The sequence below is a fragment of the Stegostoma tigrinum genome, chromosome 19 (genome assembly GCF_030684315.1).
Source record: "Stegostoma tigrinum isolate sSteTig4 chromosome 19, sSteTig4.hap1, whole genome shotgun sequence".
NCBI classification, from domain to species: Eukaryota; Metazoa; Chordata; class Chondrichthyes; order Orectolobiformes; family Stegostomatidae; genus Stegostoma; species Stegostoma tigrinum.
Genome location: NC_081372.1, coordinates 24,473,489 through 24,500,789, shown reverse-complemented (window position 1 = coordinate 24,500,789; position 27,301 = coordinate 24,473,489). Strand labels below are relative to the sequence as shown.

The 27,301-nt window shown below is 40.6% G+C and overlaps 1 protein-coding gene across 7 annotated transcripts in view; it reads right to left on the bottom strand.

The window, feature by feature from the left end:
- The window catches only part of LOC125461272 (receptor-type tyrosine-protein phosphatase T), a 1,279,761-nt gene that overhangs the window by 383,815 nt on the left and 868,645 nt on the right, over window positions 1-27,301 (bottom strand). For all 7 annotated transcript variants that reach the window (XM_048549829.2, XM_048549830.2, XM_048549831.2 and 4 more), the window contains one exon: window positions 22,437-22,539. In XM_048549829.2, coding sequence (XP_048405786.1) covers window positions 22,437-22,539 — 103 coding nt within the window. The remainder of the gene's footprint in view (window positions 1-22,436; window positions 22,540-27,301) is intronic.

The window sequence follows — 27,301 nt, the reverse complement described above, 5'->3', positions numbered from 1 at the left end:
AAGCAGCAAAGTGTAGGAGTTGCAGAAATGACAGGTAGAAAGAAGCATGAATGAAGCAGCTGCATCTGCCAGCCAAATCCCACAGGCTAGAACATCAGCCTGTGCAACATCAAATTGGACTTCTACTGTTGTGTTGCAACTGACGCCAATCCAATCTTATTGAGGTCAGTTTATTACAAATTCATAAATATAATATTGACAAAATCAATACACTGTCACTCCAATTTTAAATTTCTTTTTTGATGTGTTCCACCTTGGCGCTAACACCTGCAATAAAACAGTGGAGGAACTCCAGATGAATGCATAAAGTGTTTGTAAGCTATTATCCTGCAGTTCAGTTTCAGGGATCAGTCTCTGAAGAGGACAAAACTCGTTATTTATAGCCTTAAGTGTGGCATGGGTTCTTTGTTTCATGAGAAAGTGCAAAATGCTTAATAGGATGTAAGAGTCACAGCCAGTTTTGTTGTTGATACTTTCTAATCAACCTGTTCTCAGATGCTATTACACTGGAGCAAGTGGGACTTGATCTGAGGCCTTCTGGCTTAAGGTAGGGAAATTACCATCGTGCCACAAGAGCCTTTCATTTTAATTGTATAAAACAATTCATACCTACAAGGGTTAACTGACATCTGGTCATCCTTTACATCCAATGGGTGGAGCATATTACGTGATGTTGACTGATAGCATTAGGTGTGCTTCTCCCTTCAGGAAATAAAGGGCTGTTCCTGGAAGGTGCCCACTACTGTCCAAGTACTCGGTTCGAGTTGTTCCAGTGCTGCATCAATGTTGCCAACTGTAATCGTTTGAGCCTGATGCCTCACAAGAGACTATCATGTATCTTTGATATAATAAGATGATAAGTTTGAAGTAATAAACCTTGCGGTTTATCAAGATTGAGCCCGTATCTTCTACCAAAGACTTTGTGTGGGCATTCCTCTTGTCAAATGATTAGATGAACACCAAAAGAAGGGCTGGTGGCAGCAAATCTACCCAAGGCTCCCCAGATGGATTAGTCACACATATATCATAGTTGGTGACAGCAATGAAGGTTTTGCTCATTATAATATAATTCAGGATTGAGTCAGCAATTCTGCCTCAGTATATCAGTGGTGCTGATTCGCAGTTTTGTGCAAAATGAAGATGCAACCAATGGTCTTAATTTGCAACAGCAACAATTGCCATAAATAATGTACAAAGCAAAACACTGTGGATCATGGACATAAAATATTGACCTTCTACTTCCCTTTCTACAAATGCTGAATAACATGCATTTCACTCAATAGAAGTGGAAAATAAAAACTAATATTTTACTATTTAAAAAGTCTTAACATGCAAGATTTCGTTATTGTGCTTATATTATGCCAAATCTAACAGGAACTCAAATGAACAAATGCTTTGCTTCTGGATTTATTTTCTGGATTTATCTTTTGTGGTTCTAAAGCAGAAATCATTAAGTTGTTCAGCTGCTTTTTTAATTCTATATGAAGGAAGGAAGTAATGAGAGTTCACAAAAGTCATAAAATTTGAATCCTTCAGCGAACATCAACTGCAATAATGCTCCTTATTCTTGCTTATTTGCACTTCAGTGACAGTGTGGCTTCTACATCTGACTTGATTTAAAAAAAATTGAAGATAATATGCTAGAAACATCCCTTGCTACTTTTATAAATGATGCCAATATTCTAACTGTAGAAAAGATAAATAGTCTCCAATAAATTTCCATAGCTACCTTGGACATGAATGAGGTATTTTCTTGAAATGTCGCTGCAGGCCATGTATATATATGTTAATATCTCAGCTGGTCAGATTAGGTTTTGCTGACACAAAAGGATACTCAATTGCTTTCTGAGTATATCAGCAAATCATTTACAGGAAAATATATTGGAACAAATTTTGATACTGACACTTTACCAATAATGTCAAAATTCTCGTGCTGCCCCAGGCATCATAGCTTTCCAATTCTAGTAACTTTACAAAACAATTGATGACCCATGCGAATCATTAGATATTCAGTTTTCCTTTATGAGTAGGTGCTATTGCCTTGGCATGTCTTTTGGTCAGGAAATTGCTGACTCTTTAAAGCTGTTTCTGTTATTTAAAGTTTAAGTTTTAGATGTAATATATTTTCTCCTTTATGTATGGCATTTGCAGTAGCTCTTTGCTTATTTCATGTCTATCTATGCCAAAGTTGTTTTGAAACTTCATACCTGCCCCTGTTCATATGCTGCTGAAACCTTCATTCATCTCTTTGCTCAGAGAAAGGAAGAACTGCCAAAGCTGGAGTCAGAGACAACAGTGTGGAGTTGGATGAACACAGCAGGTCAGGTAGCATTAGAGGAACAGGAAAACTGACGTTTCGGGTCAGGACCCTTTCTCAGCAATATTTCATTTTTCTGAAGAAGGGTCCCGACCCAAAACATCAGCTTTCCTGTTCCTTTGATGCTGCCTGGCCTGCTGTGTTCCTCCAGCTCCACACTGTTATCTTCATCTCTTTGCAACCTATTAACTTCATTCCAATGCAACCTTGGCTAGACTCCTGCATTCTACCCAAGGTAATCTTGGGGTCATCCAAAATTCAGCTGTTTGAGATTTAATTCACTCAATACGTCATTTCCCTATTACTACGCTACATGATGGCCTACAAATTGGCTCCCAGTTAAGTGACCTCTAGATTCTGCTGATAATAAAATGTGAGGCTGGATGAACACAGCAGGCCAAGCAGCATCTCAGGAGCACAAAAGCTGACGTTTCGGGCCTAGACCCTTCATCAGAGAGGGGGATGGGGAGAGGGAACTGGAATAAATAGGGAGAGAGGGGGAGGCGGACCGAAGATGGAGAGTAAAGAAGATAGGTGGAGAGAGTGTAGGTGGGGAGGTAGGGAGGGGATAGGTCAGTCCAGGGAAGACGGACAGGTCAAGGAGGTGGGATGAGGTTAATAGGTAGCTGGGGGTGCGGCTTGGGGTGGGAGGAAGGGATGGGTGAGAGGAAGAACCGGTTAGGGAGGCAGAGACAGGTTGGACTGGTTTTGGGATGCAGTGGGTGGGGGGGAAGAGCTGGGCTGGTTGTGTGGTGCAGTGGGGGGAGGGGACGAACTGGGCTGGTTTAGGGATGCAGTAGGAGAAGGGGAGATTTTGAAACTGGTGAAGTCCACATTGATACCATATGGCTGCAGGGTTCCCAGGCGGAATATGAGTTGCTGTTCCTGCAACCTTCGGGTGGCATCATTGTGGCAGTGCAGGAGGCCCATGATGGACATGTCATCAAGAGAATGGGAGGGGGAGTGGAAATGGTTGGCGACTGGGAGGTGCAGTTGTTTGTTGCGGACTGAGCGGAGGTGTTCTGCAAAGCGGTCCCCAAGCCCGGTGCGGCTTCCTCTACATTGGGGAAACCAAGCGGAGGCTTGGGGACCGCTTTGCAGAACACCTCCGCTCAGTCCGCAACAAACAACTGCACCTCCCAGTCGCCAACCATTTCCACTCCCCCTCCCATTCTCTAGAGAGAACTGGAAGAAGAAACCCTCTCCCTCCCTCCCCCTTCTCTCTCTCTCTCTCATTCTCTCTCTCTCCCTCCCTCCCTCCCTCTTCTCTCTCTCTCACTCTCTCTCTCTCCTCCCTCCCCCTTCTCTCTCTCTCTCTCTCTCACTCCCTCCCTCCCTCCCCACTTCTCTCTCTCTTACTCTCTCTCTCTCCTCCCTCCCCCTTCTCTCTCTCTCTCTCGCTCTCCCCGTCCCTCCCTCCCACCTCCCCCTTCTCTCTTTTTCTCTCTCTCTCCCCTCTCCCACTTCTCGCTCTAACACTCTCTCTCCCTCTTCTCGCTCTCTCTCCCTCACCCCACTTCTCTCTCTCTCTCTCTCTCTCTCCCTCCCTTCCTCCCTCCTCCTTCTCTCTCTCTCCCTCCCTCCCTCTGTCACCCCCCTCTCTCTCCCTCCCTCCCTCCCCCTTCTCTCTCTCTCCCTCCCTTCCTCCCTCCCCCTTCTCTCTCTCCCTCCCTCCCTCTACTCTCTCTCTCTCTACCCCTCCCACCCTCCCTCCCCCTTCTCTCTCTCTCTCCCTCCCTCCCCCTTCTCTCTCTCTCTCTCTCTCCCTCCCTCCCCATTCTCTCTCTCTCTCCCTCCCTCCCTTCTCTCTCTCTCTCTCTCCCCCTCCCTCCCTCCCCACCTCTCTCTCTCCTCCTCCCTCCCTCCCCTTCTCTCTCTCTCCCTCCCCCTTCTCTCTCTCTCTCCCTCCCTCCCTCTCCCTCTCTCTCTCTCCCCCCTCCCTCCCTCCCTCCCCCTTCTCTCTCTCCCTCCCTCCCTCCATCCCCCTTCTCTCTCTCTCTCTCTATCTCTCTCTCTCTCTCTCTCCCTCCCTCCCCTCCTCTCCCTCTCTCCCTCCCTCCCTCCCCATTCTCTCTCTCTCCCTCCCTCCCCCTTCTCTCTCCCTCCGTCCTCTTTCTTTCTTTCTTTCTCTCTCTCTCTCTCAATGAGAACTGAAATTTCCATTGGAGATGTTCAACTGTTGTTCAAGGTCATTTTAGACCTGCTGTAAATGAAATTCTGCAAAGAATACAGGAAAATGACTTTCTTTGTATTACTTTGTTTAGTCACGCCCGTTGATGCTGTTTCAAACTAATTCGCACAAATTGAAATGGGGCAGTGATTTTGCAATCACTTATCACTCCAAATATCAAAAGGAAGTTCAATAATGGGCTTGTAATATGGTTTCTATCTTTCGCTAATAAAGTACTTTTTTTACTTTCAAGGCTCAAAAATAAAAAGACAACTCCTCAGCAATTTTTCCAATGTCAAGACCTCTGAGCTGTTGTTCCGGAAAATCAAATGACTTTAAAAACTTAGTTGATGAAATGAAATGGAAAAGTTTCAGAATTGCAAGTAAAAGTACAATGCAACATATAATTAGAATAAAGATCAAATTATTTCCTTTACTGAATTAGTCACTAGCTCTGAAGCTACTATTGCCAGTATGTTAAATTATAAGAAAGGTTTAATGGCCACAACTTTATACCCTTCGCTGTGATAAGAATTTCAGTCCCTATTTTACACTTGTTATGTTCAAATACCATAGAGTGCACCCAGTTGCAAAACCTCCTGCTTAACTCCTCTTGGTGAAGCAAAATGACATTAGGGTTGAGCAACCATAAAGTATACCTATTGTTATGGTTCTAATCATTCAGCTCTGTAGACAATGCTCCATAAGTATACATGTTCTGAAAAAATGGTATATCAGTGGTCGCCACATATTGCTCCGAATGTACTGGACAATTATGGAAACATATGGAGCATAAAATGTTCATACACACGTAAGCATAGCAGTTTTTTTTGATCATTTAAATTGGAGCCCTCAAGTTTCCATAATTATTATGAATGGGCAACATTTAAATTATTTGACACAAAATGAATACTGGGAACTGGTGAATGTACTGTACTTGGATATCCAGAGGACATTAGAATAGTGGCCATATCAAAGGTTACATTGCAAAATAAAAGCTCACAAGTCAGGGGATAACATATTGGAATGGAGAAATGATCCACTAGTTAACAGAAAACAGATAAAAATAGATTATTTTCTGAATAGCAAGATGTAGTGAATGGTGTACCAAGGGGATCAGTGCATGGGGCCTCAACTTTTTGCAATATTATATCGTCTAGATAAGAGAACTGAAGGTAAAGGTAGTTTCTGGTGCAAGGTGGCAGTGGGGTAACAGGGCTGCTTGCGGGCTCTTACCTGGAGCCCATCTGCCTGCCTTTTTTATTTTACTTTTGCTGTGCTTTTTTCCTTTGCTTTAATTTCTTTTTCTTTTGGTCTTTTTGTCCTTCCTGTCTGTGGTGGGTTGGTCGCCAGCACCGGTGTGGCAGCCAGAGCGGGTCGCATGCAGTGTGGCAGATGTAGCTTCTCCCAGTGATGGAGACAGTGAAGACTTCCTCCTGGTGATCAGGGGTGGGGATGGTGAGGAAATTCTCCCGGTGATATGGCGGCGGGGGAGCAGTGGTGGGTGGCGGTGGTATGGTGAGGACATTCTCCCGGTGATCGGGGACGTGAGGGCATTCTCCCAGTGATGGAGGGGTGGTGGTAGTGAGGACATTCTCCTGGTGATCGGGGGTGGGGACAGCGAGGAAATTCTCCTGGTGATTTGCGGGGTGGGGGGGAAGGTGTGTGTATGATCTTGGTGGTCAGGGGCGGCGACAGTGAGTGCATTCTCTCACTATTCGTGGCCTGTGGCAGTGACAGAGAGAGGCATTCGGTTCCAAGGGCAGCAACAGTAGGTTGGTTTCCAGGCATTCAGGGCCATCTGTGGCACCAGCCATGCTCTTCCAGCGATTGGGGAGGGTAGTGGCAGTGGTAGCGGACTCATCAAGATGGTAGCACCAGCAATGCAACGTCTGCAGCCAAAGTGGCACTTGTGGCTCAGTGGCAGCCTGGCCTGGCAGCAGAGCCAGGGACTGTTGGTTGCGGGACGAGTATGGGTTCAGCAGCATCAGTGATGTGGGCCCACTGGTGAAGAGATGGCGCCTAAAATTGTGGGGTGGGGGTGGGGGGGGGGGGGGAGTGTCTCTTATGATGGCGGGTCCAGGACAGGTGGCAGTGAGGTAGCGAGGTCTCACTTGAGCCTAGGTGCCGGCATGGATAGGGTCGAAAAGACCCACGCTCTGAACTTTTTACTCATTTATCCCTACGACCTACAATGTTAGACTATTTATTTCTTTACGGTTTTTTTTGTTATTTCCTAAGAATTTGATACTGAGTATCTCTACCTACGTACACTCATACTGAAGATAGCCCGATAATGTGAAATTTCTACTGTACTCATTTGAGTACATGTGACAATAAAGCTAGTTCATTTCAAATTTGCTGATTGCTCAAAAATAGTTGGATCTGAAGAGGCGATAAGGATCTACAACAAGAGACAGATCAATTAAGTGAGTAGGCAAAGGTCTGGAAAACTGTGTATAATGTGGACAATGTTAAATTGTCCAATTTGGGAGCAAGAATGAAAAAAAACATTTTTATCTGAATGATAAGATTTTGCAGAGTTCCAAGATGTTTCAATGCATGAATCATGAAAAGTTAGTGTGCTGGAGTAAGCGAGTAATTAGGAAAGCTAATAGAATGTTGTCATGTATTGTGCATGTGATTGAATACAACAGGAGGAAGGCTGTTATAGTTAGTCATACAGACCAATGGTGAGACCACATCTAGAGTACAACATACAGTATTGATCAGCAGTTCAGAGAAGGCTTTCTAGACTGGTAGCTGGAATGGGCAGGTTGTCGTGTGAGAAGGTTGGAAAAGGCTAGGCTTGTACTAGCTAGAGTTTATAAGATCTGACTGAAATGAAAATGATCCTGGCAGGTCTTGACAGGAAGACTGTCAAAAGGAATGTTCTACTTGTGGGAATTGGGACTAGAGGTCATCATTTAAATAAAAAGGAGGCATCCACGTAAGGCAGAAATGAAGGAAAATGTTTTCAATTCTCTTCCTCAAAAAGGTGTGGAAGCAGTGTTCTTAAGTATTTACATGGGAGAGGTAGATAGATTCTTGATATGTAAGGGGGTGAATGGCTACTGAGGTCTGAAAAGTAATCAGATCATCCGTGATCTAACTGAGTGGTGCAGCAGAATTGCGGGCTGATTGGCCTAGATTATATAAAATTTATATAACTCTATAACAGGTTAAATTCCTGAGTGCATCCCAGTGTCCTTAAACTTCTGCCTGGATCATTTGCATTGAAGTAATCTACAGATGATTAAATGGGTTTGTCACTATTGAAACAAACTGCTCTAGCTTCCCTATTCGAGGGGAAAAAGGAACCTCAACCCAGGTGAATTTTTCAATGGCCCAGTTCAGAGCTTTCTATGCATGATAACAATTGTTCACTGCTGTTAGACACACAGCTGACCAAATCAAGAAAAAAAAATACATGTCTAGCTCAAATTATTTTGTTGGAGTTCAACATATCACAATCCAAAGGAAAAAAAATTCTGTCCTCTATCAAGGGGTTGTCAATTCAGTGAAAAAGAGAAATCAAGAAGCTAAATCCATATAGAAATACAAAGGGTCTGTTAGAAAATGAAATATGTCTAAAGGTTGGGGGTCTGCGGCAGATTTTAATTTCCTTTTCATTAGGCGGAATGTAATGATCTGTGAAGCTGCCACACACCTTACATTCAGTTTTAATCTGAAAAGTCCTCTTCGTGCCTGGTTATTTGCCTTCTCAGTTAATTTGCATTTTCAGCAGCATGGTCCAACTTATTACATTCAACTGTTTCCACAGCCAACAAAGAGAAAAAATTATGTCAATGCCAATTACCATTTGTCTTGTGACTATCATAGAACTCCCCGGACCAATTAATTTTCCAATCCCTGGACAAGCAGTTTACAAAAATACAGTGGACTTTCAAGTATCAAACCTGTTCACTCTTTCCTTTTCAGAGCTATACAAGGATACTACAAAGCCATTCATCAAACAATTCAGCTCATAAACGAGTTACATATTTGCAATTAGAATAAAACAAAATATTAAAAGACAAACAACAACACAGAAGTAATGATTCTGCTGGAACTTCAAAACATGTATTTATGACTCAAATTGGTAGCTTATTACAGTGAAACTGAGAATGAACAAAGTGCCATATCTGTCATATTCAGATCATTACATTCAGACACTAAGATATTATAAATATTAACATTTTGAAAAGGCCAACATCAATGGCAAAACTAGCATTTATAGACTGTCCCTCACCTCTTGGAAGGTGGTGATGGATTGTCTTCTTAAACTGTCATTGTTATGAGATGGAGGCAGACAGCTGAACTAAATCAACTTTATTCATATCACCATGAAACCCACGCCTTCAAAGACTATCAAAATTCACCTCTATGGTTCCTATCCAGAATTTTGAATAATCAATCCCAGACTCTGTGAATAATCATTTCCAGGCACCAGTTTTTACCTTCAACAAAAGACTCAGCAATTTATGAACAATATGGTAACTTTAGCAGAGCATAAATTAAACAAAGAAATCTAACTGGTCTTTGCTTTAAATGGGCGGCTCAGTGGTTAGCATTGCAGCCTCACAGCACCAGGGACCTGGAGTCAATTCCAGCCTCGGGTGACTGTCTGTGTGGAGCTTGCAAATTCTCCCCATGTATGCGCGGGTTTCCTCCAGGTGGTCTGGCTTCCTCCCACAGTCTAAAGATTAGTTAGGTGGATTGGCCATGTTATATTGCCCGTAGTGTTCAGGGAGGTGTAGATTAGGTTGGTTATCGGGGGATAGGTCTGGCTGGGATGCTCTGAGGTTCGGTGTGGACTTGTTGGGCCAAAGGGCCTGTTTCCACATTGTAGGGATTCTTAAACCTAACAACCTTTATTTTCAGCGCCATTCACAGAAAAGACACACAGACAAACAAACATTCCTAAGGGATAAATAAAAGAAAATAACAAAAAGAAAAACTGGCTCGACTACTTAAATGGTTTTCCTGATGTATTGTTCCACAGGCATGTAAGATGGTTTCTTGACTGATGTTCTGAAGATGTCAATCAGTAACCTTGTCAGTTCACTTAGATAAAGCAAGTAATAATTCTGACTTAGTTTTCTATTGTTGAAGTTTCTCAGAGTTGCTCCTGGGAATTTAGTGGGGAGCTTTCAAGTCTTCAAATGTAACATCATCTGCCAGATTCTGCTTTTACACAAAACACAGTCAAAAACCCAATTCAAATGCTGAATACTCCCTGACAGATTGGCCGTCTCCTCCATGAGATCCAGTTGCCATTCAACATATGCCATCTGCTTGAGCATAAAGCCTTAATACCTAGGTACTGGCCTTGTTAATAGCTAACTTCTGCTATCTGATTAAATGTAATGCTCTTCCCCAGTGGTGGAGCATCTAAAGAACCTTGATCAGGGACCAAGCTGCAACTAACTTCTAGGCATAGTCTCCCAAATAAACACATGCCTGTTTGGTTTGTTTTCCTTTCAACACAAGCTGCTACTGGTAGTATAAAAGTTGTTTTTAGCTCAGAATTCCCAGTTCACAGCTTCAAGCCAGGATGGGTAAAAGTATATGATAAAAATAATGAGAAATCAGCAAGGGCTCTAAAACCATGTTGTGAAAGATGCTCCCTGATTTTTAGATTTAGGTTTTATTGTCACATGTACTCAAGTACTGGGTACAAGAGTTCAGTGAAAAGTGTACAATGTTGTCACACACCGCATCATCTTTGGTACAAAATCTTAGCTACAGAAGTAGAAAAATGAATGATGCCACTTGGTAAGAAATTTCAGGATCTTAGTCAGTGACAATGGAAGAATGGAAGATCAGCAGTTTACGTGCAAGTCAACGAGGGGAACGTGGTGTCAGGGACAGATAGGCTTTCCCTTGTTAGAGTTAATTATTATCCATCACTGTGTGACATGAGTGTTACTTAACACAGATCTGCTCAAGCTCGGAAGGTATCCTGATCCTTGCACTTGTTAGCATGGACTGTTTTGTTGTTTTAGAGATGAATACTGTGCAATCATTGTCAAAAGGCCTAACTTCTCACTTCGTAATTGAAGAATTGATGAAGCAACCAAAGATGTTTGGATATCAGGCAATGCTTTGAGAAACTCTAGCAGCAATGCCCTGGGACTGAGATGATTGTTATTTAACGTCACAACCATTTCCTTGTGCTGGGCATAACTAAAGCTATGGGTCCTACTAATCTCCAGCAACACAAGTTTTACGCTAGTATCTTGGTGTTTTAATTATTGCCTGAAATGTTGCTCTGATTATTCTCATTTTATCTTTCGAATGCAATTTCGACGTCCCTATTTGACCATAGGATATAATGAAGTCTAGGTCAATTGTCAGATTCTGAACTGAGCATTAGTAAAGTGGTAATTATTGACTGCCACTTACAGGACTTCAGAGATGTTTGGGAATGGGTTATAGCATTAGTAATTAGATGGGTTTGATTTTATCAACTGTTTATGGACAGAACATCCTTGGGCAATTTTTTCAGATACTAAGTCACATGGCAGTGTTATAGTTGCACTGAACAACATTGGCTGGGGCTACAGCCAGACCTGGAACACAGGCCCTAAGCCTCACAGATAACAAAGTGTGGGGCTGGATGAAAACAGCAGGCTAAGCATCATCTTAGGAGCACAGAACGTTTTGTGCTCCTGAGGCGCTGCTTGGCCTGCAGTGTTCATCCAGCCTCACACTTTGTTATCTTGGATTCTCCAGCATCTGCAGTTCCCATTATCTCCTAAGTCTCACAGCTAGGTCCTGTAACTTTTGTTGTGGCTTCATCAAGCCAATGTTTGACAACACGTAGAATTAATCATATTGGTTGTAGACTGGTATCTGTGATGATGGAGGCCAAGAACAATTGCCCATTTATTACTATTGGCTGAAGATGATTGAGAATAATTAAGTCCTGTCTTCCTTAGCCACCAGTGTGAAAAGGGGTTTTCACGGAGTCTTCTTCTCACATTAATTGCCAATTTCTACACTACCATTCATTAATGAATGTTGTAGGAATGACAAACTTGGAACTGCTATGTTGTTTCAAGATTGCTTAACCACATCGAAGGTAAACTGCTTTCAATGTTTATCATCCATATAACCCTGCATTGTTGAGTCACAAGTTGGTACTCTGATTTCAGGTCCATTGGGTGCTATCCCATGCATGTTCTCTTCCATTTTTCATGAAATTAAGATTATTACTTAGCTTGAAGTGGTGGAGAAATGAGGAATATAATAGGCCATGAGACTGCAAACTGTATTGGCGTACAATAGTGTCAAAGCTTGTTGCAAACAATGTAGGCCGACTGATTTATCAGCTAAGATTCTGAGCTAGGTGGTAATTACTATGTCCATATTTTGCTTAAACCATGAGATTTCATGAGATGTAGAGTTAATGTGAGGCTTCCAGAACCAATTCCATGTGTGCTTGGTCCATCTTGCAGCTGGAGAGTCAGCTAACAGCCATGGATGAAACAGGAGTCTGGGATGTTGCCTAATGGGTTTGATTCTGAGAGTTTAATGACATCAGGCTGTTACTTGATTAGCATATGGAATAGCTGTTGCAAATTTGGTCCAAATCACATTTTTTAGTGTAGAGGATTTTAGAGTATTAACTGGGTTGGGTGCATCTTCATCATCTCCTGGATTAATGCTGAGATTTTAGCTCAGTGCTCAATTGGCTTTATTCCTGCATGGCTTTGGAAGACTTGCTTGAAGTATGGTTAAGAGTCGACCACATTGACACGAGACTAGAATCTCATATAGGTCAGAATGGGACAGGACAGTTGGCAATGTGTTCCAGTCAATTATTAATTTTCAAAATCAAATTAAATTAATGAATGCTTTATCGAACACATTAACTCAATGAAAGAAAACTTGAGGGGCTATATTAGTTCTAGTTCTTAATTTTACAGTTAAATTACTTTAATGGATTCTGAATCAGATCTATTAACTCAATGTTGGGACTTTTTATCTAAGCCAACTATTTTGCTTTTTATCCTTAGCTTACATTGGGAGATAAATTTCAAAGGCCATTAAGGTCCCAGACTCAGAGGTTATTAGCTGTTGACAGTATTTGAATGAATCATTATCAATTTTACCAATACTCTGATTAAGTGTCCATTAATCACACATTTAAATTTATAATTTCCTACCGGGAATCATAAGGTTATAATCATTCAAACTGCTATTATAGAGTCTTCTCTAAACTGCTTTGCTACCAGCTTTATTAGGAATTCTTGGTGCGATGTAATATCTTACTGTTGGAATAAGAGATGTGTGATTTATATATATTATGTATAGATATCATTTTTAGAGTTGTAGCATATAAGTTGGCCTCTTTAGTGAAGGATTTTCTTCTCAGAAAAATAATAACAAGATCAGACAGTCCTTCTGGAACAGGGAACTAACCCAATATATGTAAGATAACAGGAACCCTGAAGTGGCGACGGGAAATTGTTCTACTGTGGTAGTTGACAACAGGTTTGGTAAACATTGTTTTTGGTTCAAGATAATCAAAGGTTGCTTTTGGCGAGGAGAATCCAGAGACTGAAAGCTTTTAGGCAGTTTGAAAGAGACCTGTCTGGCATTAGAAGTAAATTTCTCTCCTTAAAAGGAACGGAGGACAATTCAAGAAAAGTACAGTTCAACAAAACACCTTCCTGCACATCAATGGAATCAGAATGGCTAGGCTAAGATCAGTACTCAGTATCCAGAGCAACCTGTATTGCTTTCCAGGATCTATCGACTCCTAAAACGTGACCTGAGAAACAAGCGTAATTGTGATCATGCCTAGAGTTGGAGGATCCAATGTCGATGGATGCCAGCTGCACTAATATGTGACCTGTAGTGTGCAACTTCACATCATTTGCAATCACATTATTGTGAATGTGAACTATGTGTTGGGTGCAAATGCTGGTGAGAGGCCATGATTCCATGTCATTAGTCCTTACAAATTTCAGATAGAAATCAGTGAAGTGAACTTGAAAGGGTATCCATGGCCCACATTGCACATAGCTAAGGCAAGCCATCCAAGGGTGTAAAGGAGCAACCCTGTTTGCATCTCTATCAGAGTGGAGTATATTGAAAATTCTTTGGTGTTCAATGAAGTCTTTTGTACGTACCATGCGGCTGGAAGAGAAACCTCATGCAACACTTACAATCTGCTATTATATCTCTGCAGAAATGAGGAGCACTAAAAATCCAACAAGCTGATTGAAGATGTTTATGAATGTTTGCTATTCTTGCTTGGTCTGGTTTACAAGTGAATCCAGCCTTGCAACAATGCGGTTGGCTCTAAACTACTCTCTAGATAGCCTCACAAGCAACTCAGTTCTATCAAGCAGTTTGAAATTATGTTTTTGAAAATTATTCACAGTTGTTCCATTGACAAACTAGCAGTCAATTCATGCAAAGCTGACTCATAAAAATAAAGGAGGTAAGAGACCCGCTTGTCTCTTTTGCGTGGCTGGTGTTGATTCAGGAAACACCATTGACCAGAACATACAATATCACACTGTCATGCAGACGATGAGAATTTCAGAGACTATCACCAGGTGGCATCAGGATATTATCAGGTCAAGATGCAACCTAGACGTGAATGCCTAGAATCTCAGATTTGCCTTCTCCTATCCTCACTAATGTACCACATAACATTTAGTAAAGTCTGTGATGCTTACATGATGGTTTGTCACTTGGATGTCTCTTCAGGTAACTTGTAGCCTTTCTCCATCTAAGGGTAGCTAATAATCTGACTTGTAGGTTGCTGCAGAACCCATCTTTACACTATAATACATGCAATATTTAAGGTGTATTAACATCTTTCTGGTTGAGGCTTTGCCTTCTCTCTTCTCACACTGCAAAGTACCAAATTCATGCCACTGGCACATCATATAGATCATTAACACATACACTTGACTGCCCTTTCAATCTTACTGTGGGGTGACAAGTAGCGACTAGGCCCAGAAGAATAACAGAATGTGGATGTTAATATCCTGAAAAAAGCCCAGCAATGGTATATAATGCAGGTGGCAGATTTTGAGGCCAGTCTGACATTATGGACACAGGAGGAAATCAGACAGCAGTTCTTACGGGAAAGGCCCACAGCAGGAAGAGAAGGCCAGCTAGCCCACAATAAGTGCATGGAAAAGACCAGAGCTTATCAAGAATCAGTCAGATAGATAAAGGAGTTATGGTAAAAGCTGCACGGGAGAGAGATAAGCTCTGTAGGTAGTCTACTGGGCATTCATGGCAATTTAATTTTCCAGAAGACCATCCCGAGAAAGCAAAACATTGTTAACATAAAAGATCAACTGCAGAATGATTATGATATTTTAAAGAAAAATTGGGCAAGAAACAGAGGGAAAGGGAGAACTTACAGCAAATGTTAAGCAACATTTAGCCTGTCGAATGTTTCGGATGAGACTAAGAATTGCAGAGAAACAGCAGATTCAGAACATCATGCAATTGCCCAATCTTCCATCAAAACTGCAAACCAAGGTGTTGGTCAAGAGCCTCCAAGGGATCCCACTCCTGAAAAAGAATCTCAAAAGGTCCACCTCCAATAAATCTTGATGAAAGACTCCCAAGGATCCATGGATCTGCAACTACTTGCTATTGTTCACTTCTTCGTGACATTCCAGGAATGTTATGCTACATTGAGGAGCAGCTTCCAGAAGAAGTACATGTGGCAATCCCACCAGCTAAAGAATGAGCAGCTCTTACCATGGATGCAGAGATGTTGCCATCCACTCCAGACCAAACTCAAGGTCAGTGTGAGATGTTAATGCCATTCAGATGATCACTAGGTTTGAACCCTAATCTGACAAAGGTTTCCCTTCCAAGTAGAATCACATAGACCACTCATTCAGGTTGCTTTTACTGTTCCAACTTAAAAAAAAAATCCAAGGCCTCACAAGCTGTTTACTTAATTGGCTTTGAGCAGACAGCTCTGCAACTTTGTCCCAAACTTCCTTCATTAAAAAATATCCAGGATAAAATCCACCTCTTAAAACTATAGTATCAAGTTAGGTGTACTTTCGAATATCCAAAAAGCATAGTTGAAGCCATGAGGGAGCTTCTCCTCCTACAATGTTAGTCCTCACTGCAAAAAGCCTCAAAGAAGTTATCCTTTGTTAAATGAAGTACAACTAGATCTTTAATGGCATGCAAACATCATAATTACTGCTGGAAATGTTACCAGGCTGTAGTAAAAGCTAATGTTATATTTTTGCAAAGTTAAATTTCTCCATGGTGATGTAAAATCCTCCCACATATTCTCCTCTTTAAAGTCTGTTTTTCTTCATTTTAGCTTCCATCTTGATACATTTATATTATACTTATTTTGCAGTCTGAAAAGGTAAATAAAAAGTGAAAGATTTCAAGTGGTTCCTGGTATGCAGTGCGTGTGAATAATTCAAATTTATTGGCTGTGTACACACTTGATAACACTGATGCTGTGTGCCAAGAAATCCCTTTGACTTGGCATCAGACTGAAACCATTGCTGGGAAAGGGAAAAACCACATCTCAAAATCTTTATGGAAAATTTTCTTCCAAGCAAGTGACAATACCCTCGCTATGTCATTGGCCAGAGAATACAATCCAAACTTTGATATAGCAATCATTTCTGTGGATGGAATTATTTACTTCAAAAGGCCAAGATTTTGCAAGTGTTTAAATATCAAGAAGGCAAATAAAATTATTGTGGGTGAATTATTGCCTGACGGCTTCTTACTATGATAAGATCTTATTGTAAATATCACACAGTCGTCAGATGATACAATTACTCATGTGAAAATCATATACCATTGCTTCCTTGGAATCACAAATTACCCTTAATACAGAACCAGCCTTTGTACCGTAGTCAGACCATTGCACGGCCATTTGAAAAAACATACCACCATCTGTGAGGACAGGAAACCACTGCATACCACTATCTTAGTGCTATCTTACAAATATGATGAACTAACAAAAATATAGATTATATTACAGTAACATCACATTTTAATCGCCATTACAGGCAAATACTTTCAGCCTAGGAATATTAAAATACATCTCTGAGTCTCCATTCTTCAGTTGTATTTTGACAACTTTAGGAAATCAAAAACTGACGCAACTCATTTTGTCCTATCTCTCTACTTTACAGGATATTTGATTTGGAGATGTCAGTAGTGATGCATTCAGGTTGTGCTGAAACAGTATAATTAAGTTGATAAATACTGTTGCACAAAGTTTTATTGCACATATTATAAAATTCCACACAAAATACATCTCAGGTCGTGCATGTTTGAATTGACGAAGAGATGCATTTTATTAATTCATTTTCACAAGGGTTATCCTATCTGAAATTATAAATATGGCTAGTATGTGCTGAAGACTGGCATTGCAACTGCAAGAAAATTTAGTCCTTGACTTTGATTTTCAAACATTTAAGTAATTATGTTTTTAAATCCTCTTGCCTCAATTTCCTGGATCATACCTGTACAGAAATTATGTCAATCTTGCTGTATTCCCCATAGATCTCCCTTATTTACACAATAAGTGAAATCACGTGTCAAGCAGGGGCAAGGCAGAACCATCAGGAGGAATAATAGATAATATCTTGAATAGCAGTGCTTCATTCTCATATTCTTGCTTCCCACCTTCTAAGCATCTTCATTAACTATGATTCTGGTGAATAGCGACACACCCTTCTCAAGGGCAAATCCAATTGCTTATATTTTACTGTAAGGTCATGTTTATGGATGGGTTACTGCTGAAGATGGAAATAATCTCCACCTAGTCTGATGATGTCTGACATAATTGTGTGGAGAGAGACAGAAGATTTTACGATCTCAGACAGGACAAACATGCTAGTCTTGTTTCCATCACAGTCTTTGTAATAATGTCAACCTTGCCAACATAACTTGTACCTGATTGCCGACATCCAGTAAAATACATTTTGTTTAATAAAAAGGACATAGAACAAATGAAACTTTACCAATACAGTCAGACATGGAACCTTCTACCAAAGAGGGCCATGGATGTCTCTCCGTGGAGTTCTAACATATTAGTCCTGATTCAGATGAATGCAGCACATGCCATTTCACAAAAATACTCTAAAAATTGTAAAGGTAATAGAATTGGTGAAAAATTGTTCACACTCCCCCAACCCTAACTCATTCAAACAAATACAAATATTTGATATGAAAGTCCAAGTTATCACATACTTGCAGTTCAATGTGAGAGGAAAGCAGCTTTGTACCATCTTGCAAGTTTTTGGAATATGTTTGGAAATTGTCAACCACAATAGACAATTTAGCGGTCACCTGTGATCACTCCTGCCTCATTGAGCTTATTGTGATAATTTGTCATGGTCATTGACATGGTCAAGATTGCCTGTGGTCACAATTTCTAACCTATGTAGAGTTATAGGGTCATAAGGCATGGAAACAGACCCCTCAGTCCATCTAGTCCATGCCAAACATAATCCCAAACTAAACTAGTCCCGCCTGCATGTTCCTGGCCCATGTCTTTTCAAATCTTTCCTATTCACATACTTATCCAAATGTCTTTTAAAAGTAGTAATTGTGCCCACATTTACCACTTCCTCAAGAAGTTCATTCCACACGTGAACCATTCTCTGTGGAAACAATTGTCTCCTATGTCTTTTTAAAATCCCTCTCCTCATATCTTAAAAATATGCCCCCTAGTCTTGAAATCCGCCATCCTAGGGAAAAGACACCTACCATTAACCTTATCTATATCCCTCATGATTTTATAAACTTCACCTCTCAACCTCCTATGCTCCAGTGAAAAAAGTCCCAGCCTCTCCAGCCTTTCTTCAGAACTCAAACCTTCCATACCCAGCAACATCCTGGTAATTGTCTTCTGAACCCTCTCCAGCTTAATAACATCTTGGAAAGTCAATGCGTGAGGTGCACATTTAAGAATGCCAGTTAAGACAATTGCCACTTGAAGGGCCTCACACTGCTCACAAGTGCACCCCACCCCCACAGACAAACCAAAACAAATGTCATCCATCCACTCTGTGTGCACTAACGGACAATTTTCGTGTTTTTTGCAAAGTTGTGATTCAAATGAAGATGGAAGATTTAAAATCACATCATTATATCAGCAACAGTGCTATCTTGCAGTACCTGCTTAGCAATAACCTGATCACTGACATCTAGCTTGGATTCCACCAAGGCCACCCAACTCTTGAACTCATTGCAGCCTTGGTTCAAGCATGGACAAAAGAGGTGAAGTGGCAATGACTGCCCTTGACATGACAGTTAGCACTAAAGAGCCTGAGCAAAACTGGAGTCAATCGGTATTTGCGGCAAACTCGCCACTGGTTGGAGTCACACCAACACATAGTAGGATGGTTTATGATTGCTGAAGGTCAGTCATTTCAGCTCCAGGGCACCTCTGCAGACATTCTTCAGCGTAATGTCCTAGGCCCAACCATCTTCAGGTGCTTAACCAATGGCCTTCTCTCCATCATTAAAATGGAAGTGGGTTGTTCGCTAATGATTGCAAAATATTCAGCACTCTTCACAGCTCCCCACATGCTGAGAAGCCGCCCAAGTTCAAATGCAGCCAGACATGGAAAATATTCAGGTACGGTCTGACGAATAGCAAGTAACATTTGCACCACACGTATACCAGGCTATGACCATCTCCAATAAGAGATAATCTAACCACTACCTCTTGACATTCAACAGTGTTACCATCACTGAATTACTCCACTATCAACATTTTGGAGGCTCCTGCTGGATAGAAAGTCAAATGGACTCACCATATAAATATAGTGGCTACAATAGCAGATCAGAGGCTTGGAATATTGCAGCACGTAACTCACATCCTGACTCCCCAAAGGCTGTCTATCATCCACAAGGCATTGATAAGGAGAGTGATAGGCTATTCCCTACCTGCCTCAATGGATGCAGCTCCAACAACACATAAGGAGCTTGACAACATCCTGGAGAAAGCAATCCGCTTGATTTGCTTTACATCAATGAGTATTCACTTCCTTAACTACTGATGCTCAGTGGAGCAGTATGTACTATTTACAAGATGCACTGCAGAAATTCATCATAGATTCTTAGACAGCACCTTCCAAACCCACAACCACTTCCATCTAGAAGGATAAGGGCAGCAAATACATGGGAATGCCACCGACAAGATCCCCTCCAAGTCTCTCACCATTTTGACTTCCTGTCATCATTCCTTCAATAATGCTGGGTCAAAATCCTGGAATTCACTCCAAAAGGACGTTATGGTCTACCTACAGCTCAGCACCACCTTCTCAAGGGCAACTAGCGATGGGCATTAAATACTGGCTCGGGCAATGAAGCCTATGTCGCGTGAGTGAATTTACAAAAAGGACAGACCAGTCCCCTTACCGATCGCTGTGCAGCTCTCCAACTTATTTACTTGTAATCCCCGCACTGACCAATCTCTGATCTGTAAGGCCACAGAACACTGGCCAATGATTGCACTAAGTACCCGAATGACTGTAGCCAAAACTCCAGGACTGAGTGTGAACAATGCCTTTGACTCCAGTTCTGGAGAAAGGTCACTGGGCCTGATTAGTTAACTCTGATTTCTCTTCATTGATGCTACCATCCCTGTTGAGATTCTCCAGCAATTTCTGATTTCCAATACCCACAGTTCTTTCATTTCTTTTTCTCTACTAGATTACTGCACTGACTTTCAAATCTCAGTGACGGCATATCAGGTGATGAAAGAGGGAAACACATTGCATCATGCTTTGTTATTCATGCAAAGCATGGTTTTACAGGAAAGTGCGTATTTCTGCCCTTCTTGATTTATGCAATCAGTTGGCACAGTCTTGCCGAGCTGTGCAATATGATCTTATTTTGTTTTGTAAAATGTGCATGAGATTGAAGGATGTGTCATTTATTTCAAGTTATGGTGAATATATTATGTCAATGGTGATAAAGATTGATAACTAAATAGATGAGAATACATTAATAGAAGATTTGATAGCCCTTGCGACAGTCACTGAGGTGATCTCATTGCAGCTGTCCTCTTGATTCGTCACCTAATGCGCAGGTATGACTATATCTCAGATGAATCTTTCTGCCCAGGACTTTTTGAATATCAAAGTTGCTCAGGCTACAACTATTTAAACTTGCAGGAGATATGATCTGGAGTATATTGCAAAGTACTGGTGACTTCTTAAGGCAATAGAAGTATTGTTTTCAAACTCAAATAGCTCTGAAAATGAATCACTCTGGAGCAGCATGTATTTCATTCTAGTACTCCTTAACTGTTGTTGCAAGTTGCATACAAAGGCAATGGTACCCATGACTTTCTATTGATTAAGTTAAACGCTTCAAAAGACTGGTGGATGACAGAGCTCCTAAAGCTGACTGCAATCTTACAATTTACAGCAAATAAAAGCTACTTAATTTGGGATCACACACCATCTGAAAATGAAGTGAGTGGTATTCCTGTCTAATAAAAATATTGAGGAAGTTAATGCCAGGAATTTACAGTAACATGAGCCTATTGCACTCTGTTGGATAATCTATGAATGCAATAAAACTCGACTCTGCTCTGCTGCCATACTAAAATTTCCAACATGCATATTGATGATTTAAAAATAAACCCAATCTTACAGATCCATATGGTTTCTCAAAATAAACCAGTGGAGTTAAAGGTCAATGCAGTCACTACTTCCATTTTCCCAGATGATCATCTCACCTGCAGATGTTCATGTGCAAGCTGCATTGCTCTCCTATTGGCTCCTTGATGAAGCCCACATTAGTAAATCAGAAACACTAGGATCTTCAAAAGATCCAGGTGGTCTGTAGTTGTATTATGTGGAGTCGTCAGTCACATCTCAGGGGACACTACTGTTTCATTCTGTTTTGTTTCATCTTGGTTGAACTAGCCCTCCTTATTCTCAATAAAACCTATGTACGAAACGGATTTTTCGGGGACTCCCAATGCGATGTCACCAATGAGCTACATCGCTCAGGCACAACAGCTGCAGTGCAAATGAAGCCCACAATAGCAAATAGTACATGTATTTGGCCATAAAATTAAATTTGATAACATGGATCTTCAACAAAATATATTAACTATATTATAAATATGTAAAACATTCTCATTTTGGACTTAAATAATGGCTGACCAAAAGGGGAGGTTTAGAAAAACCCAATATTTTTGTTACTTTGCAAAAACTATTTGGAGAACTCCAAGTATGATTTGTTATTCCAGTTAACAGCTGTGTTTATGTGTTCACCAAAACAGTTTGGAAACATGATTTTGTGGGAAGCGAATTTATAACTCATTAATTGTTTCCTTGATACAGAATTCTACTTGTGCTTTGCCGATGCCAAGTGCATTTCAATTCAACAAATGAACCATTGTTGTAATATAATTACATTTGCAAAGCACTTAATTTAGTATTCATTTGTCATTTTTACAGGCACTGTATGTACTAAACTTAACACAAAAACATTGTGTTTATTTTGTCACTTCACAATCATCTTTTTTGAGCAATTCTATGATGACAACACATTTATATCTTGAGTGCAATTTGCTACAAAGAAGTCAAGTTGGGTGTTTAGTCTGGAAGTAACAAGTTCTTGAATGAAGTTTTGACAACGCATCAAAGTTTCACTGCTATATGTATACTCAGATAAAATTGGTTGACTGAAATATATTAGTCTGTTCAAATGTCCCACTTTAACTCATAATTTTATAAAATAACCAGAGATGCAAAACAAAATTCAAATGGAACACAGCCTAACATTAAGGTTAAGGGCACTGTCATATCAGCCATGAAATTATTGAATGGTGGAGCAATTTCAGTGGGCGAGATGGTCTCCATTTTCTGAAAGATTTAGTATAACAAATTCTTATCTTCAAAATTTGCTTCTCAGAGCCACTATAATTTTCTTAGATTATTCTACCTGATTGGAGCTCCTCTTGATTGAGCTGGCTTCAACAGGACTGTGATGGTTGTGTCCGACTCATTCAGAGGCGCATCTGTGTCGTATAGTGGCATTGAAGGCGCTATCAATAGAAAACAAAATTAATCAGAGACAGAAAGCAAACGCAATCAAATTAGTATACTCCTACAACATTCAATTTTCTTAATTCCCACTTTTCACCTTAGAATTTATATTTATGTCCCGACGTATCATTTATCCAATTCTTATTAAGACTGTGACAAATGGTCTCCTGCCACATCTCAAGTGGTCAGGAAGAAAGGCTGTTGATGATGCTGCAAAAGCTATTTTATTTTACTTCTGTCAGGCAAGGAATTTATCTCAAGCACTTTATGAAGAAGGAATAGTAATTGTTCAGCATGTGAATAGGAGATTACATTCAAAGAACTGAAGGCAAGACCAATTAATGAGTGTTCAACAGAGAGTTTGACAGGAGGAAAGAGGTGCACATTGCAGGAAACCAGACAGTGTTGCAGAAAACAGGCACATGGCAGCTGAATGAATGACCATAATGGGGAGGGAACAATGAAGACTAAAGGAGCTCAGTGTTACCAAGTTACGTGTCCATTTTCCATTATCCACATTATCCATTCCGAAAGTGACTCCCATCCTATTAAGGAATCACGTTATTATCACTGACCCTGGTCTCTCCTCTATTTCCTGTCCCCATCCGTAACTGAAATTAGGTGGAAATTTCAAATTCGACATTATGCCTAATTACTAGTGATCATGGGGCCATCGAACATTTACTAAATCTAAAAATCTCTAATTACTGCTCAAAAGGGAGTTGAAACAGATTTCGATTTTATTAATAAAGACTTCCTGCTTTTTGCTGGCCGGTGTGTTTAATTTACTGACTCTTCTATGAACTGTAAGTTTTCAGCTCAATAGACATAATAAACCACAAGTCATGAATATTAAATCCAAAACATTTCTTTATATGAAATGTTCAGTTCCATTTTTAAAAAGACTAAAGTACGTCATATTTTAGATAATAAAGTGTGAAGCTGGATGAACATAGCAGGCCAAGCAGCATCTCAGGAACACAAAAGCTGACGTTTCGGGCCTAGACCCTTAATCCTCTCTGATGAAGGGTCTAGGCCCGAAACGTCAGCTTTTGTGCTCCTGAGATGCTGCTTGGCCTGCTGTGTTCATCCAGCTTCACACTTTATTATCTTGGATTCTCCAGCATCTGCAGTTCCCATTATCTCTGATACATCATATTTTATCTGTTATTTGATAATATTTCTGGTCTGTCATAGCCAGATCAGATAATCATTATATTGCTATTAATAATGCAACTAAATATCAAAGTTATTTGCGTCCATTAAGTGCATGTTAAAAATTTGACAGAAAAAGTGCAACCCTTTGTAAATAATTCCAAGCTGCATTTTCAAGAAGTAAAAATTGTTGTGACCCTTTTGTGTGCATAACGTGGGCAACTGACAGCCCAATTTCAGGGACAATAAAGGCTAGATTTTACCAGCCCCAAGAGGCTGGTTCTGAGGCCGGAGGACTGGCAATGTAGTTTTCTACTCATTCTTGTGATGTGAGCATTGCTGACTGAATTAGCATTTGTAGGCACTCCCTGATTGTCCTGGAAAGATGGTACTGAGTTGCCTTCTTGAACTGCTACAGACCTTCATGAGGGAATCAGTTCTCAAAGGGAATGCTCTATTTCCATGGCATGGAATCTGTCAAGTGGTCAATTGTGCCAATTAATAGCATAATTGAAGCCAATTTCCCATGCCAGCTGGAATTTTGCCCATATTCAAAGGGATGCTTGTTATGTGGGAAGATTACCTGTTGATATTGTAGTGATGGAAGATGTTTCTTGAATGTTCATTTCCCAATCCACAGAAAGGCCCCTGCACAGGAAAGGCCACTCACAGCTAAGGATCAATCAATATGGCTGCCCTCACATATTCTGCCAACTGTTGGTCCCTGTCCATCTGGTTCTGGCCTATGACAACAAACCTATCCAGTCCTTGTGGACACCTTGCCATGGAGGCAAACTCTCCTTCATCTGCAGGCCTCAGCAGTGGTTGCTGTTAGTGATGATGCTGTTGAATTGGCTTGAAGTTCCAGCCTCTTTTTGGATGAGCAATTGTTGGAGGTGGAATTCTGTTTTTAATTGGATTGGCATTCCAACAGTGGACTATTATTGCTGGGATCATAATCCGACTGAGGATGGTGGCCCACCTCACAGAGCTGCCAGCATAATAAGAACTTCTGGTCATGTGGTGGTGTCACTTACAAAATTCATCCCTAACATCTTTAACTTGACTTTCAGTTTTCTGTTCATTACTGTTCACTTATGCTGTCCACAAGGAAGTTCAATATCTAATTAGGTATGGCAGGAAAACTAAAGAGCAGGGAACAAAGCCATTGAACTCAGAGTGATGAAAACAAAACGACCAAGAAAAATATTTTAAAAAGTGAAATTTAAGATCTCATACACCGATTTAGATTAAAAATAAAATTGAGATTATATACTTGTAATGGTTAGGTTAGCAACAGCAAGATACTGGTAATTGATATGTCATTAAAAATGAATATTATGATTTGACCTAATTGTAACAAGTTTGCATTTTTCATTGGAAATTGAAAGTTGGACAGATTCTGAGTGCCATCAAAAACCGATGAGTGTGAACTGTATCTGAATGTCTTGTCTTGTCCCATTTCTGATGGATCCTACTTTTACAAGTGGAAAATGATTAACGGTATTGTGGGTCACCCTATAGCTTGGGGACCGCTGTGGTTGAAGAAGGCAGCTCACCACCACGTTCTCGAGGGAAACTATGGACAGGCAACAAATGCTGGCACAGCCATCGAGGCTCACTAAAATAACTCCACAGAGGCCAGTATCCCATCACTAAGACACTCGTTTTGACATATGGAGAGTTCTTGACACTGATCCAGCTCTCTCACAGCCTCTGACATTCCTGTTTATATCTGTCAGCCAGGACTCCCTGATTGGGGCTTTTAATCTGGTCTAATCAAGGAGCTTATATTCTATGAGACCCACTCGAGTAACATCGTTATGATCACTACATTCGTTCCCCCTAAGTCTGAGGATCAACGCTGGTTCTTTTTTTGTAGCTCCTCCTCCTAGCACCAGCTCAGATTCCTCTAACTTTGTCTCTGGTATGAGTAGCATGTAACACACTGTAGCTTGTGTCTTGTGCCTGGATTGTCTGGGAAGAAATTCGTTCATCTCTTCAAAAACATCAGGATGGTGACATCCGCCATGTCCACCTCAGATTCTGAGATATCTTCAATGATTGAAGGAGAGGCAATCGAGGATACAGACATGTTTTGCTCCCGCACCGTTTGCAAGTTTGCAACTTTTGAATGGTCCACATTCTTGGTTAGGACTGTCACACCTACCCAAACTTTATTTGTCACTGGTTCTGACCTCACATCAATCATGCATCTTATCAATGCAGGGCCATTCCATGGATCCTACAACCATTGTCTTTACCTGAAGTAAACTGTCTCTCTTGCTTAAAGGAGATTTATGTCCAAAATTGGGTTTCCCAATGCTGTTTTACCCTCCCCCTCAGGTCCAGGAAGATCAGATTTAATCTGGTGTGGAGTCTTCTCCCCATTAGCAACTCTGCTGGAGCTATCCCTGTAGTTGCATGAGTGGGAATCCTATAATCAAACAGGAACCAGGACAGTTAGGTACCTAGTGAAGTTGTAGGCTGTTTCTTTAAGCCTGCTTCCAAAGTTTGGACTGCTCATTCTGCCAGATGATGGATGGTATAGAGCTGTCCCAATACGGCAAATACCATTTGAATTTAGGAAATTCCCTGCTGATCTAACAATGCTGTCACCGTAAAAAGTTATTTTGTCCTGGTTTTTGTTTTGAAGAGAGGTTGTAAAGCAGAAGTGCTGAACTTGCTACATGAACACTATTTAAGTGAACAACTTGTGAGACCTTTAGGTTATTTTTAAGTTGGAACAAATGAAAGCAGCCTGAATGGGTGTACACAACTCTCACAGATTGAAATGACAAGATTTTGTATTTTCAGTAACATCAGAAGATATTTGGGGTCTCAGAAGAGTTGGCAGCTTCAGTGAATGTCTTTTGATTGCGGCACTCTCTGAAATTTCTTTTGGTGTTATTTCCTCCTGGATTGGAGAACTGCATGTAAGAAACTGTGTCTGAATTTGCCTTTGGGCCAAGAGATGTGCTTATGGGCTTATAGGGGTGACCTGTAACTGGCTATGTAAGGTGACTTGTACTTGAACACACTAAGTGGCCCATGCCTGCTTAAAAATGGCAGACAGAAGCTAAGCAAAACTAAGCAGCCTGCTCAAACAGTGAAATACAATGGTACCTTTGAACAGATCTGCTAGAAGGTCAGTAAAAGAGCACTGTATGAGACAGTTCCAATAAAAAGATGCCTTAGGACAGATATATGGCCAATTCCAACTTTATTAAGGGAAGGATTATTATCCCAGTAAATGAATATGGTCAGGTGCCAGATTAGCTGCAAGGGTAACAACTAAAGTTATTAGTAGTAAATAGTTGCCTCTTTGAAGCTACCAGCAATATTAAATAGTTTCTAGCTGAAACATTCTTATCATAGAAGTTAGTTTCAATACATAACCAGGAAATAATACAAGCCTTCAAAAAAATTTAAGCTTAGGTGTAAAGAATAACTCGACTTAGAGGACTCATTCTCTTATACCCTGAATGATAGATTGATCACAATCCATAAGTAACAAAATGCTTACAGTAGAAGTAGTTGTATAATGTTACACTTACAATTAACTTTATAACAGAGTTTAACCTTATAGCTTATTATAAAGTTAAC